Source organism: Scatophagus argus, chromosome 16 (genome assembly GCF_020382885.2).
Source record: "Scatophagus argus isolate fScaArg1 chromosome 16, fScaArg1.pri, whole genome shotgun sequence".
Lineage (NCBI taxonomy): Eukaryota > Metazoa > Chordata > Actinopteri > Scatophagidae > Scatophagus > Scatophagus argus.
In genome coordinates this window covers 3,936,223-3,955,410 of record NC_058508.1, presented here as the reverse complement: position 1 = coordinate 3,955,410, position 19,188 = coordinate 3,936,223, and the positions used below count along the sequence as shown (strand labels likewise).

The window sequence follows — 19,188 nt, the reverse complement described above, 5'->3', positions numbered from 1 at the left end:
ACTTACCAGTTTGGAAGAGTTTCTCTGTGACAAAATACGTCCATAATCCGGTCAGAAAATCCTAACAAATGTTTGCATGCTGTCCAATATAAGGCTGACATCGCATCCTGCTCTGAATGATGAAACACTTTTTGTGCTTTTCACAGCAACTGACTCACAGGTTGTCAGAAGAAGAGCGCATGTCGCCAATGCAAAAGCAGCCGTCTCAGATCACGTTCAGGTCAGCTCAGCTCAGGTCACAGTCGCACAGCAGAAAGTTCACAGCAATGATTTGAAGCTTGTTTGACTTTTTCCCACTTACTCTATCATTAGGGTGGCAGCTGTGGCCTGGAGGTTGGAGATGCGGCTTGTGGTTGGAGGGTTGCTGGTTAGATTCCCCCACCAGGGAAAATTTGGGTATGGTGGAGTGATTAATGCGAAAAATCCTCCTCCCCTCCATTAGCCGACTGATGTGCCCTTCAGCAGGGCACTTAACCCCCGCTTGATGCAGCCCACTGCTCCTGTGTGTTTGAGATGCATTGTCTTTACTGCATTCTTTCTGCTTTCAGTAAGTGAAAAACATGCTTTAATTATCTCTCTATATATAGATATATGATGTGTGTGTGTGTGTGTGTGTGTGTGTGTGTGTGTGTGTGTGTGTGTGTGTGTGTGTGTGTGTGTGTGGACTCACGTCTTGGTGGAACCCAACCCTCATGGAAGAATTTGTCTGTGTGAAATGCAGAGGTTTCATGGTGATGGTAAACAATCCAAGATCAACTCTTAGTGGGATCTTAAATACTAACTAAGGAAGCAGTAAAAGTTCTCTGCTACTGGGTAGTCTTCATAAGGACAAAAACAACTGCTTTTTTGGGTTTTTGTCTGTGTTGTTGTTACTGTTGTATCATTTCTATGTCCTGTACCCTGCATGTACAACACACATGCTGAGATCATGGAAGACACTGCATGTGGTCCTGTGGTGTAATGATTAGTGTGCTGGACTCAATGAGCAATGAGCTGAGTTCACATCTCAGTGGAAGCTGATCTTAAGGACTAATTAAAGAGACAATACAACTTCTCTGCAATGGATAAATCTTCATAAAGGAGCAGTTTCTTCATTTGTGTAAGCTAAACCTTACTGATGAGTTCTTCTCATCTGCACACTGAAGATTCTTACTCAGTAAGTTGTTTTGCAACAGTAAGGTTTACTGTTAACGTCTGACTGCTTTTCTTGGAAATGAATGAGACACCAGCTAGCCAGTGGCTAGCCCAAATTTGGAGACAGTGAAGGCATTCAAAATCTGGAGCCTGTAAATTTCAATTTAAATTGAGAGTATGTCATTTGTACGTCTTAAGAGTTGGAAATTCACTTGAGTAATCACTCAAACACGCTCCAAATCTGAGTGTCCTGTTTGACTCCCACCACAAAGGTAACCACTGCTTCACTGGCTGTATAACACACATGGTAATATCATGTAGGGATCTGTTCCATTTTTTTTTATTCCCAGTGCACATGGTGGTACGTAAGGCTTTATTTACTAAGTGATTTGTATTAGGACAGAAGCTGTTAAAGGAGTTAGGATGGCTGAGTGGTCTAAAGTTCTGTATTCATATTGCAGTTTGCCCTGGTGGTGTGGACTCAAGTCCCACCTCTGAAAACATTTTGGGAGCAGTGGCACCTTAAGCTTCTACATTGTCAGCCTGTTTAAAGTTAGAATGATAAAATGACTTTCTATGCAGGAAAATCTAGAGCTTTGAAGTGGTTCCATGGTGTAATGGTTAGCACCCTGAACATTGTATCCAATGATTAAATTTTAAATCTCGGAGGAACATGTTATAGGAAAGACACTTCTTCTCCAGCTGCAGCGGCAGATGAATGTATAATGGCAAATAAAAGTCTAATGATGATTTTCAACAGTTTGTTTGTAGCACCCATGCCTGTATTGTCTGTAATCCTCTGAATGCTTGAACATGTCTCATCTTAAAAGCTAAGCACGGGTGAGACTTGGTCAGTGCTCGGATGACAGAAAGTGTGAAAGCACCAGGTGTTCTAAGTATTTTCTTCCTCTCCTTTTCAACAGCAGAGGGCGCTGTTGCTTCTGTAGTGAAGACACAACTTTGCAAAGCAGACCAGTGTGTCTCCAGACTTGAAATTATATTCTGTCTGATTCAACAAAAACCACCACAGGGCTGACACACAGACAAAAGACAGACAATCACATATGGAGATCGCACAGCGTTGGTTAAGGGGAAGAAAGAAGCCACTTCAGACAAGACAAACACAACTTGGCCTTGTTCTCAGGAACTGCCAGGTATCAACTCGTGGCAGCTCTGTGGTGGGCTCATGGCTCAGGTTTGTATGAGGAGGGGGGATTTGTCCCAGGGGAAACCTGCTCAGCAGCTGGAGACTCCGGCTGTGGAGAGGGACTGGCTGCTGCTGCTGCTGGTGGTTCTTTCTGCACCAGCTCAGGCTCATCCTGGCCTGCCTGAGGGGGATGGACCAGGACCCGGTCGATAAGACCAAAGTCCTGCGCCTCCATGGGGCTCATGTAGCGATCCCTTTCCATCACAGTCTCTAAAAAGGCAGGAGAGGAGGAAAGAAATGAGAATTCAATTATGACAATTAATTTGTGGGAACACATACACACACACACTCACATATATAATATACATTTTGAACAATACGGCAGATGTAGGTGAAATCCTACAAAGGAAACTGGACGCACAGTCCCCTTGAGTAAAGTAAAGCATCCTCCCACTATACTTCTTTGGATGGGGTGTAAGTTTGAGAGGACGTCTGAAGAGAAGACTATTGGACAGGAAGAAAATGCAGGGCTTCGACTGGTAAAGAGCCAATCGATCACACGCTCCTCTGGGATCTGACTGAATAAATACTTTCTTCATATTTATCTTTTATTTTATTAAGGATTTTAAGAAGGAAGTCGTGACATTCAAATTAGTTTTATTGGCAAAGCTACAGATGTGTTCCTGATTTCATTGTGCCATTTAGCTCAGTGGAAAATCTCCTGAGGTTTGATCTGTGACTTTCAGCCTGAATTTGTCTTCACTTCTTGTCTGAATATTATTCAGTAGTAATCCGCGTAACAATAAAAAAAATGAAACAACCCGAAATCCGTCCGGGCAGCTGTGATGGTGCTGGACTCATCCAGATGTTTTTACTGGGCACAACTGGATTCTGTGTGGAACAACAAAAGTTCTGGAAGTCAATTACACTTAAATCCTGACTGATCGTGTCAACACGTAGAAAATCTTAAATGATTAATGAAATGACTGCGGCTGAGCGTAAAATGCGTATCTCACAGGACGTCAGCACTCAGGGTCCTGCAGAAACACGGATTACATTTAATGACATGTGAAGGACTTTTTGGGTAAAAGTCGTTCATCTAACCTGTTACAGACTCTGTCTTATTCGCACTGACGTTTATGGACTTTTTAATAAATGCGACAATCTGGAGGGAAGTAAGAGAGTAAAACTTCTAAGTAAACTGTGTTTCATTGTTGCGGACGTGTGTGTGCGTGTGTGTGTGTGTGTGTGTGTGTGTGCTCGCCTCATTAGGCCAATTAAAGCCGCACACACATCTTTTACACTCTGTGGTGTTTATGGAACATAATGTACATAAACGCGTGAGAGCTGACAAAGCTGAGACACAGACTGAGTGAAAATCCCAAATCCTCTGTGAACACATGAAGAAATGAGCTTGAAACGCAGTGTGCGTGTCAAAGTGTTGCAGAAGCCTGCACAGATCGAATCAGTTCAAATAAAGAGTGAGAGCCAACTTGTAGCAGACAACACGATGAGGCCGCAGTCAGAGCTGTACATTCCTCTACAGTGAAATATGGATGGGATTTGAAATCCCACAGGTGAGACGCGCCTGTCAATCACACACGTGTACAGGATGGAAGGGCACGATTCCATGGTTGCCAGGTTTGGTCTCCAGGTGCATCATTCGTGTTCCAGCATCATTCAAAAACAAACAAACATCTGACGGTCAAGAAAGCTTTGCACAAGTTTTCAATCGGCTATTTTTGGAAAATTAGCGCTTCGACTGAGGATTTTTCCATCCTGTCAAGGTCCACAGACTCCCTGAATAAGGCGAAAGTGACACAACGAACTTCCATCATGGAAAATGTGAGATTTGAACACTTTGAAAGTCTTATTGAATTTTGTCTGTATTTGAAATTCATGACTGTAAAAAGCCTCAAAGTTCACTGATGTATTGCCAACAAGCTGTGTCATGAACACCCCCACCTCACCTCAGCCCGGGGGTCACATGGTACACACAATATCCTGTAAGAAAACTCCGGATGAATAAAGCAGAGAGAGATGAGGGACCCGTTCAGGCCAACGCATGCGTATTAAACACAGTGTAGGAGGCGGCAGTGATGGAGGAAGTATTCAGATAATACTGAAACTGTTACTGTTAGACTGCGATGTATCATTACATTATTATTACTCATGTGTTAATGTGTAGTTTAGTGTGTAGTGAGTTTTAATGGTTGGTTGAGGTGAAACTTCTTTTCAATTCACTGTTTGAGCTGTAAATTGTGAGTAGAATTGTGAGTTGTGAGTAGAGTAGTAAAGTAGGTTAATTTACATCAAGGACTCACATTTCGTAAATTCTTCATTTGTTTTGGATGCAAAACTCTTAATCTGGAGGGTAACAAGTAACCAAAAGACACGAGTGTAGTTAAGTAAAAAGTACAGCGTTGGTTGGCAGTCATTTTAATTGGAAAACGTTGGGAACTTGAGCCCAGGGCCACCTTACAAGGGCCTTAAGGTGGAGCCTTTAATTATCTGACTTAGAGAGCCTGTTTATAAAGAGAGGCCTCGTGTCAACATCTTTTATTCAAACGTTCAGCCTTTAAGTTTGGTGTTTATATGTTGCATATTCCCTACATAATAACACAGTAAATGTTGGGTCGTGTACTTTTCCAGCACAGAAACTCGGTGCACACACACAGTTTTAAACATGAAGGTTAACTGGGGTCCAGCTAGTTAAGTCTACACTGTTTAGGCTCCATTGGCTGGAAAGTCAACAGGCCTCTGTGCTCAGAAATAATCATTTCTCAAGAAAAGTTATGAAATGCACATTTTTCAGAGTCACCGTTTTTACTGCACTGGTGGAGCCTCATTCTAACACGTGTGTGTGTGTGTGTGTGTGTGTGTGTTGTTGCAGTGTGACGTTCCTGTCCATCTGGAAGATCATTCCTACTGGAGGAAGAGGAGACTCTCTGCACGCCAGGCAAACCGTGCAGGGAAGAGTGGAGACCACAGCAAGTGTCTGTGCTGCAGCACTGACCAGGTCAGACATCTGGCTGAAAATATTAAAGGAACATAACAAGTTTTTTACTCATTCACTGCTCAAAACTTCTCTGTAAGAAACAGCTGAAGTTCATTTTACAGACACCGAAAACGACCAAGCGAGCAATCGTTTTTTTAATGCTGCTGCTGTCCCGAGATAACGAGATAATCAATGGGATATAACAAGAAAACAAGCAGTCATTTCCTCTTAATACTCAGTAATGTTCATCAGGGTGCCAGCATGCACAGATGGTGTCTGACTGTAGCAGCTGGTTTAACATGGCAGATGGATCAGATCAGATTGTTGATCAATGTATCAGGCTGTACTTTAATCTTACTTACTTAAATCCATACTTTATTAATGGTTGAATCAAGTATGTAAATAACGTATGTATTAATGGTACAGTCAGAACATTCAAACATCCATCAGTGTGGGTAGTTTCTCTTGTCAGTGACAATTCTTTGCAGCCCAATAGACAGTAACACATCTGCTGCAGATCACCACTGTGTGTGAGCTTATCTCTGACAATAATTAGCCATCATGTAGACATCCTCATATCAAATCACTGAGGAAAACATTCTTACGACAAACAGAGAAAGTCTGTCAAGTCCCTCAATATAACAACACGTATTAACGTTTGTTGACGTATGTATGTATGTAACGTATGTTGAGATGCCACTGAAACAACTGCAAGCTACGCCGTTCTCAGCTTCCATGCGTTTTTATTGCCCTTGAAGCCAAATTGTTTGAGCAGTCAGGTGTAAAAACAGCTGAACAGAATATGTGAGGTGTCTTGGAATTTGACAAAGCAGTCCTCTCTAAACTTTGGAGCAGAGCCTGACATCCTCTCGTGTGCTGATGATCTTCCTCAGGTTCTGAATGTAACCTCCGGGCCTCAGCACTCTGCATCCACTGCCAACCTCTCCCGCAAGAGGAAACGAAGCTCTGCTCCTCTTCCTTCCAAACCTTCTACTGAACATCGTGTGACCGTCAATTTGGTCCCAAGCCTTCAGTCCACGATCCCACCCGCTGACCTGCCAGGGATATCAAATGTGCCTCCCAGCCCCCAGCCCTCCAGTGCTGATAAGCAGCTGAGCTCAGCTGGTGTAAACCGTGATGCTCCACTGAAAATACACAACTGCTCAGTGGAAGAATACCAGCAACTATACCATGGAGTGGTAGATGATATGCTGAGGTATGTCACTCTCTCAGTCAGATCATATGGCATTTGTCAAATTATTCCAATACTGACCACTCAGTCTTTCAATATATGCGTTTGTCAATCAAAAGTTTTGTGATTATTTAATTGCTTCACATTCCACGGCTCATAGATACAAGAGTGGCAGGGTTCGTCCGTACAGTTTAGAGCTGGGACGACGTATCAAGCAGAAGCTGTGGGAGAGACTGGATCGTCCCACGTTTACGTCATCAGCCAATGAAGACGGACTGGTGCACGTGGACGTATCGTACGGGGTTGGAGTGTATCCTCCCCTGTATAATGTTGATACTTCTGGAGAACCAAGCCCTGAACAGCCACCAAACAAGAGAGCAAAAACCTCCAACTAAACCGAAAGCAGCAGTTCCACTGCCAACTTTATTTTATATTAGTTAAACAAGATCAAATACGTTTGTCAACTGTCAGAAAACTGTTCAAACCAGCCTCAACCTCAACCAGCAACTAAATGAAATCATCTGCCAAACTCAAACAACCTCTGAAATCCAACTGGAGTAAGATGTTCCATCCTTCACCTGCAGTCTCCACCACCCGTGTTTAGAAATGAACTCTGCCTACTTAATACATCAACCGTCTGCTGACCGAGTCTCCACCTGCAGGCAGCAGACACCTGACTGCTCCGACTAGAGCTGATTCCAACTCCTGCATGCGACCTCTCTCAGAAATCTACACCACTGCCTCCACCTACAGCCTGTGCCAGTAACCTGCACCCACCACTTCCACCTGAAGATTCGGGCAGAAATCTGTCAACTTTTACCCGCAACCAGAAATATCTGCTGCCACCTCCACCTGGACATTCTGATGGATTGTTCAAGTCCTCCAAAGCCAAAGTCCGCTCCTTCACGGATCCTCTTCCAGAAACCTGCACCTCCTCCTCCTCTGCCTACAGATTCTGGAAGAAAAACTCAAAGCTCCACCTGCAGTGTTTTCCATCATCTGCATGCAGACTCTGCCAAACACCTCCGCCTCCATATACAGCTACACCATCCACCGATCTGGTGCAGCTCCATCCTCTTCCGACAGTCACAGTTTGCTTCTTCCTGAAATCTCTACAAAGATGATGTCTCCCTTCTTCGGTCTTGAGCTGCCAAACTGAAACAAGCCGCCACTACAGCTGAATCAGTATGTGTACTGATATATTGTTACAGCGTTCACTGAAGATAAGCCATGTTGATTTTCCCAAATTTTCAAAATGTTTGTACTTAATGTTTCTCATGTAAACTGAAATCCAGTCAGTAAATTGCACAGAAAAGGTGCAGCAAACTAAAAGAGTGGCTGCTGAAGAGCTACACGTGAGAGACATTAATAACATGTTTTCAATACTTTAACAGGTTTTGTTTTGTGTCGTTTCAGACAAACATCAGCTGGTGGATCACTGCTGTTCCTAATGACAACATCAAACTGCTGCCTGGTCAGGTGCTGGAAATGATTTGGCACATCATCCAAAGACTTCACAGAACATCATGAACATGGTGATGTGAGTCACATACTCAGAATTCTTAGGAGATGTTCATGAACAAAATCAGTGTTTCTAAATGTATGTTAGAATTGATCAAGTCAGTTTGGAGCTTCACTGCTAGTTATATTATCCATTGCTCTACCTGTGCATTCAGAAAGACTGCAGCGACTTGTGTTCTCCCTCATCTCCTGCCGGCATCCTCTTCCAGAAACCTGCACCTCCTCCTCAATCACCTCCTCCTGCAGATTCTGGCAGGAACCTGCTGCATATTTTGGGAGACAACAGCCTCCGCCTCCTCCTATAGCTCATGCAAGAAACCTGCAGTTTCCTCCACCTGTAGATTCTTGCAGACAGCTGAAGCTCCAATGTCCAACATCATGTGGCACCAACCTAAAGACTGTGGTGGAAAGCTGTGCCATTGACCTCAACCTACAGACTCTGTCAGCAACCTGCATCCTCCTCCTCCACCATACTTGTGCACAGTTGTCTCTCTCTCTCTCACAACCCAACCGGTCAAGGCAGATGGCCGCCCTCACTGAGTTGGGGTCTGCTCCGAGGTTTCTGTTTCTGTTTTAATTAAACTTTCTTTTCTTCACTTTATCCCTCACTCTGTGTCTGCATTTTGGGTCCTGGTCTTTGGACTGACTCTAAGAGAATAACAAAAGCCCTTAAAGTCAGTCACAGTTAAATCTCAAAGCACTTCAAGTTGTTTTGGTTTATAATGTGTCTTCAATAGGATTGTTTTTATAAGGACTGAGTGGGAATGAAACCAGCCAGCCCACATCACATCCTGTTAAAAACACAGTAAAATAGTGCATATATACAGAGATGGGATTTCTTTGGAGGAGAATTTAAGAAGAAGAAAAGACTTCCTGCCTGTCTCCTGAGTGTCTCATTTGGCTTTTGTGCTGAGAGGTAAAATAGATCCCTCAAAAACATGTTCTAGCACACTAAGAGAGCATAATTAAAACCGCAGGTACTTTGAGAAAGTACGTGCAAATGCTGTATAAGTTGAGAAGTTGTAAAGTGCCTTTTCGTTACCTGAAGGAGTCAGGATGGCCGAGCGGTCTAAGGCGCTGCGTTCAGGTCGCAGTCTCCTCTGGAGGCGTGGGTTCGAATCCCACTTCTGACAGCTTGTTTTAACTATAACCTCGCTCAAACCCATTTCAGAAAGAGAGGTAAGTTATTCTCCGAGTAAGATGCCGTGATAACTCAGTCTGGGAGCAGCTTTTCTTCAGTGGACGCTGAGTTTCTGTCTGTCTCCTCCCCTTTACAGAGCTGAAGCGCTGCATTCATTCATTCATTCATTCATTCATTCATTCTGTCACACACATGCAGCCGGGCTAAAAAACGCACACAACTTCAAATACAGTTTTTGTTGTGGGTATCTTTAATTGTCTTTCCCAAAAAATTGAAGGTGCTCTTCTCACAGAGAAACAAAATGAGTAAAGGTTTTTGTCTGGTTATTGAATACAAAAATGAACTGGTATTACTCAAAGCAAATTAAAAAGGAATCCAGTACTGTTCCTGTATAACTACAGCAAAAGATGCAGCACAGCTTCAGTGCACATACAGCGTAACTACGGCACACCTACAGCACCAATACGGCTGTGGCTCTCGAATTCACAGGTAACGAGCTCTGGTGGCCCACATGTCACGTTTTCATTCCACCAGCACCTGAAATCGTCCACAGCAGTAGCTACTGCCTGCAACGCAGCGTGTGCTGTTGCGCTTCTCTTCGTTTTCCGGAGTATCCTGACCCTTCAACAAGCACATGACTCAGACAGAAACGGGGAAACTACACCCCCTGCTGGCGAACAGTGAAATCTACAGTGGTACTGCTGAAGCTGGAAATCGTGTTTTCTTTGGTTTTATGCCTTACAAATTTAAATTTCTGCATTTACCATCTGGCTCCACACATTTCAGTGGAGACCGACCGAGTAATTACTATTAAAATGGCATGTCCTGTTATCGAGGATCCTATGGATGAGGAGGCTGCTTTAGTTCACAGGGAGAGGAGGAGAGACTGGGTTGTTTGTCTCGTCCTGATGACTTCTTAGCTGAGTGATACCGTTTTCCTTCCTTGGTCTTGGCTCAGGGACATCTCCTGTGCCTCTGTCAGAGGTGGTGGTCCTCCGCCCGTTTTTCCCGGGCCTCCGCCCTTTTTCTGTTGGCCGAGTAGACGTCAAATGTTGCTTTCCTCAGCCCCAATTAATTAATGGAACAGGACAGATGAGGACATTTATTATTATTATGTTAGGTATGTAAAGTTGCTTCACTTTGAAATAGCCACTGAACGATGTCAGATGTTATTACAGTAAGATACAACCATAAGCCTGATATGCTTAAGCCTTACCTGACTGAATTATATTTTTATAGTTCATTTATAGCTGCTTCCCCTGAGGGATTGCACTCATATAAGAATTCATTTTTACCTGTGATCACCTGTGATCACCTGTGTAGAGGTTCCATGGTGTAATGGTTAGCACTCTGGACTTTGAATCCAGCAATCCGAGTTCAAGTCTCGGTGGAACCTGATCTCAAGAGAGTTTTAGATGTCAGAGAGCTGCTTCTGTGGGTCACAGACTTCCACTGCTTTGATTTCCTGCCTGACAATTCAAATTATTTGCTTAAGTTCAGCTCTGTTGTGAAACCACCTGATTTTAAGATTATTTCACTATTTTTACTTACTTTTACCTTTAGGATGATTTATTCATACATTTCTTTTTCCAGTATTTTAATGTCCTTGTTCTTTAGTCAGTTCTCTTGTGATTCACAAATGACCACTGCCATTTCAGTACAATAAGTCCGTCAGCACTGTGACCACAAAGAAATCTTTGTAGGTGTATTCTTGTCTGTGTATACACAGTTAGGTCCCAATGTACTGGGACAAGTGCAAGGTTGTTGGCATCTGGCCTCTGCACAGCACCACACTGAATTGGAAATGAAGAAGACTTTAATTAAAGGGCTTTGACAAAAGTGTGGGATTAACTGTTTAGGAATTACAGCTGTTTTTATACACCCACCCCCATTTTTGGTGGCTCATGAATGATGGGACAAAGTATCTGGAACACGTGCACATGACCAAAGGCTGAGTTTCCTCCTTTCAGATGCTTTTGTGTTTTCGTGGTCGTGGTTCTCTGAGGGAAAACACTGGATTCTTCTCTCTGATTTTGGAGTGAGTTGCTGGTCCAAGTGAGATGGTTCAGGTATTTGAAGTCAGGATGACACACATGCTGAGATCATGAAGCCACTGTGTGCTGCATGTGTGCTGCATGTGTGCTGCATGTGTGCACAGGTTCCATGGTGTAATGGTTAGCACTCTGGACTCTGAATCCAGCGATCTGAGTTCAAATCTTGGTGGAACCTGCTCTTTAGTATCAATTAAGGATGCAATCTCCACAATCAGGTAGTTTTCATAAAGGAGGAGTTCCTTATTGATGAGCTCTTTTAGAATGAATTTGCAAAAGACTGCTCAGTGTGCACAGAGGTCCTGTGGTTTAATGGTGAGCACTCTGGACACAGACAGAGACGCATAGCAACAGCAACAATAAAAGAGTACAGGAGTGATAAAAAACAACAATATAATAAAAACAATAATGTATAAATAAGACTAAGGGACAACAGCAGGTGTGTCAAGCAGGACCGCAGCAGGAGGTCCAAACACCAACTGATTTTAACCGTTAGATGTCGCGTCACTTCTGACAGCATGTGTTTTTCTTACATGCTAGCAGGTCTTGGTCTGGAGGCTCCTGAATCACATCCTCTGCCAGTGAGATGATACTGGCAAAGAAAAGTCAGCAGTTTGTAAGACGGAATAGAAGGTGATGAGCAGCACCGTTTCTAAGCCTTGTCAGCCTGAGTAAAGTTAGCACGCTAAGAATCCTTCCTATACAGCATCCCTGTTTGTAAGAAGTCTCTCAGAATTAGCCCTGAAGTGACCATTTGTCACATCTCCGTGAACATTTCACTTAGTAGGTTACTGTAATAAATTTACTTAAATGTAAAAACTGCTTTTTTTCTGTTATTGTCCGTGTTGTTGTTACTGCTGCATGCTTTCTATGTTCAGTGCTCTGCATGCATGATATACATGCTGAGATCATAGAAGAAACTGTCTACTCACCACATATAGAGGTTCCATGGTGTAATGGTTAGCACTCTGGACTCTGAATCCAGTGATCTGAGTTCAAATCTCAGTGGAACCTGATCTTACATCTTATTTGAAGACACAATATCATTTCTCCACTATGGGGAAACCTTCATACGAGGTAGGAGAAATTTCTCATTTTGTGTTCCTTAAACCTTGTCAATGAGCTCCTTTAGAAAGAATCGACAAAAGACTGCATTACTGCTTTTCTTGTAAACCAAAGAGAGAGACATCAGCTAGCAAAAGTTAGCCCACATTTGAAAACTTTTTTGGAAAGATTTGGTGTCTGTAAAGAGAGTATATCATTTACTGATATTCATAGGAAGTCATAACTTTTACTGTGAAGGGACAGGAAATGAAGTTGTTGATGTACGAAAGTTTAGAGTGAACATGGCAGTTAAGAAATTGTCAAATGACTATTTTCACAACATGAAGGAGTCAGGATGGCCCAGTCTAAGGTGCTGTGTTCAGGTTGCAGCCCCCTCCTGGGGGCGTGTGTTTGAATCCCATTTCTGACAGTGTGTGGTTTTAAGCACAGAAGCATCTTAAACTGCTTGAACTGTCAGTCTCAGTCAAGAATATCAAAGTACAAGAGTATGCAAGAAAATCTAAAACTAAAAGTGGTTTGAAATCTGAAGATTGATCTCAAATGGGTAAATTTCAAATGTCAGCAGAGCCTGTTGCAGGACACTGAGTACTTTGATTGTGGAAGCTAAGCAGGGCAGACAGTGAGAGAACACCAACCAGGTGTTGTAAGCTTTTTTTTACTCCAGTTTTTCAACAGCAGAGGGCGCTGTTGCTTCTGTAGTGAAGACACAACTTTGCAAAGCAGACCAGTGTGTCTCCAGACTTGAAATTATATTCTGTCTGTTCCAGCAAAAACCATCACAGGGCTGACACACAGACAAAAGACAGACAATCACACACGCGCACACCTCGGGGTAACATAGAGTAGCCAGTTAACCTAATGTGCATGTTTCATGGACTGTGGGAAGAAGCTGCAGTACACAGAGAAAAACCACATGCAAACCCAATGCAAGTATGCCAACAAAATGACATGAGTTGAATGTAACAAATACAGAGCCAGCAGTATCACAATTAGATCTTAGCATGTTTATCTCTTCTCAAGAACATGTGGGGCAAACGTATGCACTCACAACTGGTGTTTTTTATATGTGCCCAGGGGAAGTCAAGATATTTATTTGATTTCAATATTTGCATGACTGAGCAGGCAAATCATTTCACTTATCAGTCTTCACCTTTTCTGTTGTAAAATATATGTTTTGTCACAGCAGTGAAGGCAGAGTGCACTGCAGTGACACTTGAAGTTGCCTATAATCTATCTGTAAAGCCCCTTTTCAAACGCAGTGTGGGTGCATCGCAGACCTCCAGCATCTCTCGACCCAGTCAAAACTCCCTCAGTGGATGATGAGGAATTTTCTCGATGGCTGGAACATCTGCAGGCTTCAGTCGACTGTAACCTTTGACTGGATTAAAGAGTGGGTTCAGAAGGAAATTGCTCTCATTCCAAAATCAGGTTAAGAAAATATTACAAAAGTTTGGCAAAACTGTATATGGTGCTTGAGCTCCACTATACGACTGGCTAGTCAGACAGGAGGCGGGCAGGGTGCTAATGTCTGCACAGGATGCAGGAGTGTAACTGCTGAGACATTTAACACATTTAAAAACATGGTCTATAAACTGCAGCCTAAAATCTTCATTTCTTTATTTTTGAGCTGTGACTTTTTGATTAATTACATACTTTGTCCAGCAGGGGGCAGGTGCAGCAAGCTAGTGTGTTACTGTTGATGTGATGATCTTTAGATGACAGAAGCCCACATTGTGTGACTTGTGGTCAATATGATAATTTTTATTACAAATAAGAGTATTCAAATGCAGGTCATACAGGTCCTCTCCACTCTTCAGTGGACGTCTCTGCAGCAAGGAGGTACAGAGCAGGAGCTCCAGGATTAACGGGCTTCTCTTCCCCTAAATAAACTCAAGTACAGTTGCCTCACTAGTGAGGCAAAAGTAATTTTAAAAGACACACATACACACCTGTGCTGAGCACTAGATTCACTTCATTTTTCACTGTCACTTTCGGCTCACATGATGCCTGCACATATGGAGGTCGCACAGCGTTGGTTAAGGGGAAGAAAGAAGCCACTTCAGACAAGACAAACACAACTTGGCCTTGTTCTCAGGAACTGCCAGGTATCAACTCGTGGCAGCTCTGTGGTGGGCTCATGGCTCAGGTTTGTATGAGGAGGGGGGATTTGTCCCAGGGGAAACCTGCTCAGCAGCTGGAGACTCCGGCTGTGGAGAGGGACTGGCTGCTGCTGCTGCTGCTGGTTCTTTCTGCACCAGCTCAGGCTCATCCTGGCCTGCCTGAGGGGGATGGACCAGGACCCGGTCGATAAGACCAAAGTCCTGCGCCTCCATGGGGCTCATGTAGCGATCCCTTTCCATCACAGTCTCTAAAAAGGCAGGAGAGGAGGAAAGAAATGAGAATTCAATTATGACAATTAATTTGTGGGAACACATACACACACACACTCACATATATAATATACATTTTGAACAATATGGCAGATGTAGGTGAAATCCTCTCTCTTCACAGCCAGCACAGAGCTTTTTCACTGCTGTTGTAATTCATAACACATGCAGGATGTGCTGTGTATGCGGTGTGTGTGGTGAATAGTATCCTGTCGTGACAGCACAGGGCCGTCTGTTGCAGGGGACGACTATGATGAGCTGGGCAAACCTACCAATGGTTTCCAGCGGCTGCCCCGTGTGCTTGGCATAGATGTTATTGATCTGTCTCTTCAGCTTCAGGATCTCCTCAGCCTGGATGGCAATATCTGTGGCCTGACCCTGGACACACAGCACTCTGATTATCGTTCCCCTGTTTCAGTGAAACGATCACTTTAACAGGCTTGACAGCTTTGCTTTGGAGACCACCTTACCCTGGCACCTCCTGAAGGCTGGTGAACCATGATGCGGGCGTTGGGCAGCGAATGCCTCATGCCTGACGTTCCTGCTGCCAGGAGCAGGCTGCCCATGCTGGCTGCCTGGCCAACACACCAGGTGGAGATGGGATTAAGGATGTACTGCATGGTGTCGTAAATGGCCAGGCCTGCTGTCACCACACCGCCTGGGAGGCAGGAAAGGATGAGGAAAAAACACAGCTTGATTTAATTGACTCATTTTACGTCTTGATGCCAGAATCAACACTGGAAAGGCAAGCAATAATTAGAAGAAAAACTGATGAGACGTGTTCTATTGAAGATAATTAGGCAATAAAAAATACGACAAAGAAAACTGGTTACTGAAATAACAAATTAATATTATGAATTGCCATTCAAAAATGGAAAGTGATATTTAAACTCCTGAGATGGAAAACAGAAAGCTTAAATGGAAAAGCATGAGTTATAATGTGTAATGGAAAAGAGGAAAAAAAATATATAAGACAATTGAAAAGGGAAATAAGATCTGTGCTATTCCCTTTTCTTACTGGACTAGGGCTTAATGGGAAAACTCCAGCAGAGCTTCATATATTAACTTTCCCTTTTCAGTTTTCTTTTGAATGTTTTGCAATGCAGCACATTTCAAATCATCAAAAAACAAAAGCTCTTCCCATCTGATTTGTTATGGTTATGGACTTCACAGCTTTCCACTAAAGCAACAAGTTTTGACTACATGTAAAAAAAAAAAAAAAAGGGGACGCACCTGTAGATCTACGCATCACATCAACAACTGATTAAAACACAACCAAAATAACATGAACAGCACACACCTATAACAATTAAATTAGCGAGACGATTAGAGATTATCATATTACTGATTCATATTCTACAATTTTCTACACACGTGCACTGTCTATTCATGATGCTGTTATGTATTTACCCACTGCCACAAGCCCGACAGCTTCAGAAATGTACATATCCAGCACCCCACTGACATCTTACCAGGGCTGTTGATGTACATGTGGATGGGTTTGTTGTTGCTTTCCGACTGCAGGAAGAGCAGCTGGGCAATAACCAGACTGGCTACAGAGTCATCAATCTGAGCAGAGGAGGAGGAGGAAGAGCAACGCTGTAAGTCACTGTGAAAACATGTCGATGGAAAAAAAAGCTCATCCAATCTCAGCATGCAGGGAGACACTTACAGGACCCATTACACAAATGATTCTCTCTCTCAGGAGCCGAGAATAGATGTCATACGCTCTCTCTCCTCTGCCCTGGGGGAAAGAAAAAAAAGGTATAATTGTATCAATGAAATCATCCTGGTCCAACCATTAACATCACTACTGGCTTGGCACCTTATTTCCAGTGAAGGGGAATCTTAATGCCTCAGCATACCAACACATCTTGGACAATGCTGTGCTTCCACCTTTGTGGCAACAGTTTGGTGAGTCACAGCATGACTGTGGCCCATTGCACAAAGAAAAGCTCCATAAAGATATGGTTGGATGAGTTTGATGTGAAAAAACCTGACTGGCCCACATGGAGCCCTGACCTCAACCCCATCAAACACCTTTGGGATGAACTGGTCCAGAGATTGTGACCCAGGCCTTTTGGCCCAACATCAGTGCCTGAACTCACTGTTGTTCTACTCCACAAATGGGCAAAAATTCCCAGAGAAACACTCCAATATCTTGTGAAAAGCTGCAAAATCTGTCTGTGCATTTAGAATGCGATGTTGTTAAAGTCTCTGTCGGCATCCCCATACTTTTGTCTATATAGTGTATCTTTAACAGGAAATGGGTGTGGTGTCCGACATCAACCACACTTAATAATCTTTATGAAGCTGCCTCACCACCAGTCTTTGTTTTCAGGCTGTGAGAAGCTCCTTCATGTCTTTCATGCATTGTTTTGTGGGACAACTGGGTCTGTCAAAAGCACACTCAAAAATGGAGCAGCTTTCAGCCTGCATACTGTCAGGATGAGCGTACTTTTGTCATTTATTATTTTCCCCATGTGAAGACACTACTCTATGCAAAATCCATGTAACTGAAAGTATGCTTGGGGAGTGTTTTTATCCCCCCTCTCTCTCTTCTCATCATGGTTATTCAAAGCAAACACCAAACTGTAAAACTCATGTCATTCTGTGAATCAGAGGGTGTACGTATGTGTGCGTTTCCCACTAGGAAATTTCAGGTATTTAAACTTGAACAAGGTCTACGAAGTGTGGACACTTCTGGGTTGTGTGTGTGCATAGAGCAGTCATACATAATGCAGCAGTAACACACGTGGCAGCAGTTTAAATCGCCTCACTCACCGTCTGCTCCACAACTATGGGTATGAGAGGACTCCTCCATACAGGACTGCAGTGGATGGACCTGCTGTGTTTCAGCGTCAAGCCACCGATGTGCAACACCCTCTGAACACACATGCAGAAAACACACAAGGGTTTCTAGACATTTTCTCAAACATTACGGCATATATTAAATGGAAGAAGAAAACATAAATAAATGTAAATAAAAAACCTCTCAAAAGTAGTATCTATGACATATATCTTGGATGAACAGTTACAAAAGTTAAATGTGACAAATACATTAGACAAAGGATCTTAACATTAGCCTTGTAATAATTTACTTCACAAAGAGTTCAGTTTCTGTGCATTTTTCTTTTTCATTATTTCTTTTATACATAAATAAATTCCGCTCAAACTATGTTTATTCTTTCTTTGTCTGAATAAAACAAGAATTAATTTCTATGCTTAAAAAAAACTAAGTGTAACCTATTGAGAGTATGAGAGGCTGCGCGCTTGTGTAACCGCTGTTAGAATTAGAGGATTTACTTATGGAGTTCTGACAATGTAATGGAGAGTTTGTCAATGTAAAACAAGTGGGGGGGGGGGGGGGGGAAGCGCACCTAATTTGTTGAAACTTTTTTTTGGAATGCCGTAACATTTCAGCATTTAATTTTAGTGTTCAAATTAAACCGTCAGAAGCGTCAAACTCCTTCAAAATTCCACTATGGATCCCGGACATTGAAAGGGTGATGCCATGAAGCGATGTTATAAGCTACTAGCTAACCGGCTGCACACGGCAATCAGCAACGACAGCAGCAAACACCGGGTTTACATTAAACACGTTTACGCTGTGAGCCATGGCGACAGGCAGGCTTCATAAAACTTGTTGTACTCACTCGTAACAGCATTTTGAAGTGTTTTAGGCTTTACTCCCCTCTGTGTGACCCCGAGTTACACCGGAAACACTTCCAATTTCACCTCTGAACCGCTTTCTTCTTCTTCTTCTTCTTCGGGTATGACAGAAAAGCGTGTTGGTGCCCTCTATTGATAGTTACACACTGGATGCGCACTAGTGCGTGTGTGTGTGTGTGTGAGAGAGAGAGACTGCAATGTACAATTTTATTTTATTCTTTATATTGTATGTATGCATTTTATTTCATATGAACTTTTTATGATCTTTTGCCACTTTTGTAAGTTTTTTTCCACTATAGTGAAATCATTAAATATATATATCATCAACCAGTAGCCTTGGCCACTGTTCTGGGTTCAGACATTTACATAGATATCGATAGTTTGGTTTTTAACTGTGAGCATTATACTTGTGTACAGCTGTCAGTAGTGAGGAGAATGCAAATGTATTTGCTGAATTACTATACTGAAGTCAAATACAGGGTTCTTGCATTGCAAATTTCATTAATAATAGTCATCTTTTGCGTAAAACATACAATGACCTTACGTCATAAAACATAATGCACTATTATATTAGTAAAGAATCTTAAAGAATCCTTCTCCATTAAAAGCCATGTGTGTGGATGTGTATTCCTGTGGGGACAAAAATCTGTTTTCACAGTCACATCGTGAGAACCTGCCTTACTTTTGGGAACAAAAAGCAAGCCCTCACAGTGTAAATAATTAAATATTAGGGTGAAAACTTGCTTTAAGGTTAGGCTGAGGTTATGGTTAGGTTAAGGTAAGGGTTAGGATTAGGCAACTAACGTTTATTGTCATGGTTAGGTGGTGGTTGAGCCTCCAGGAAATGAATGGAAGTCAATATAATGCCCCCAAAAGTGAT

At 42.7% G+C, this 19,188-nt stretch overlaps 3 protein-coding genes and 4 non-coding genes across 11 annotated transcripts; 5 read left to right on the top strand and 2 right to left on the bottom strand.

Moving 5' to 3' along the window:
• Positions 1-934: 934 nt before the first annotated feature.
• Positions 935-9,229, bottom strand: LOC124073489 (ATP-dependent Clp protease proteolytic subunit, mitochondrial-like). 3 transcript variants are annotated; one of them, XR_006845682.1, is made up of 2 exons: positions 4,252-4,363; positions 935-2,551 (listed from the first exon to the last, which is right to left on the bottom strand). XR_006845682.1 is itself a non-coding variant. In XM_046415758.1 (2 exons), the coding sequence occupies exons 1-2, from the start codon at positions 9,156-9,158 to the stop codon at positions 2,319-2,321; spliced, it is 357 nt and encodes a 118-aa protein (XP_046271714.1). In that variant the 5' UTR covers positions 9,159-9,229; the 3' UTR covers positions 2,150-2,318. The 3 variants fall into 3 exon arrangements, 2 of the variants coding, with proteins under 2 accessions (XP_046271714.1, XP_046271713.1); XM_046415758.1 differs by lacking the exon at positions 4,252-4,363 and adding an exon at positions 9,035-9,229 and having other exon boundaries at positions 2,150-2,551; XM_046415757.1 differs by lacking the exon at positions 4,252-4,363 and adding an exon at positions 3,775-3,832 and having other exon boundaries at positions 2,174-2,551.
• LOC124073479 lies at positions 3,896-8,591 on the top strand. Of its 3 annotated transcripts, none has more exons than XM_046415741.1 (5): positions 3,897-4,126; positions 5,175-5,300; positions 6,173-6,495; positions 7,888-8,011; positions 8,152-8,591. In XM_046415741.1, exons 1-4 carry the CDS (start codon positions 4,118-4,120, stop codon positions 7,961-7,963), a joined length of 534 nt encoding a protein of 177 aa, XP_046271697.1. In that variant the 5' UTR covers positions 3,897-4,117; the 3' UTR covers positions 7,964-8,011; positions 8,152-8,591. The 3 variants fall into 3 exon arrangements, with proteins under 3 accessions (XP_046271694.1, XP_046271697.1, XP_046271696.1); XM_046415740.1 differs by having other exon boundaries at positions 8,148-8,590; XM_046415738.1 differs by lacking the exons at positions 7,888-8,011; positions 8,152-8,591 and adding an exon at positions 6,632-7,141 and having other exon boundaries at positions 3,896-4,126.
• trnal-cag lies at positions 9,043-9,125 on the top strand. The gene has a single exon. It is a non-coding gene; the product is annotated as a tRNA-Leu (tRNA).
• A 1,228-nt stretch (positions 9,230-10,457) lies between the features above and the next one.
• On the top strand, positions 10,458-10,529 carry trnaq-uug. Its single transcript has one exon. It is a non-coding gene; the product is annotated as a tRNA-Gln (tRNA).
• Positions 10,530-11,290: 761 nt separating this feature from the next.
• trnaq-cug lies at positions 11,291-11,362 on the top strand. The gene has a single exon. It is a non-coding gene; the product is annotated as a tRNA-Gln (tRNA).
• Positions 11,363-12,126: 764 nt separating this feature from the next.
• Positions 12,127-12,198, top strand: trnaq-cug. Its single transcript has one exon. It is a non-coding gene; the product is annotated as a tRNA-Gln (tRNA).
• Positions 12,199-13,985: 1,787 nt separating this feature from the next.
• LOC124073475 (caseinolytic mitochondrial matrix peptidase proteolytic subunit) lies at positions 13,986-18,401 on the bottom strand. Its single transcript, XM_046415734.1, has 7 exons — positions 18,293-18,401; positions 17,421-17,522; positions 16,309-16,380; positions 16,109-16,205; positions 15,107-15,294; positions 14,909-15,014; positions 13,986-14,617 (listed from the first exon to the last, which is right to left on the bottom strand). The coding sequence occupies exons 1-7, from the start codon at positions 18,302-18,304 to the stop codon at positions 14,385-14,387; spliced, it is 810 nt and encodes a 269-aa protein (XP_046271690.1). The 5' UTR covers positions 18,305-18,401; the 3' UTR covers positions 13,986-14,384.
• Between the last annotated feature and the right edge of the window lie 787 nt (positions 18,402-19,188).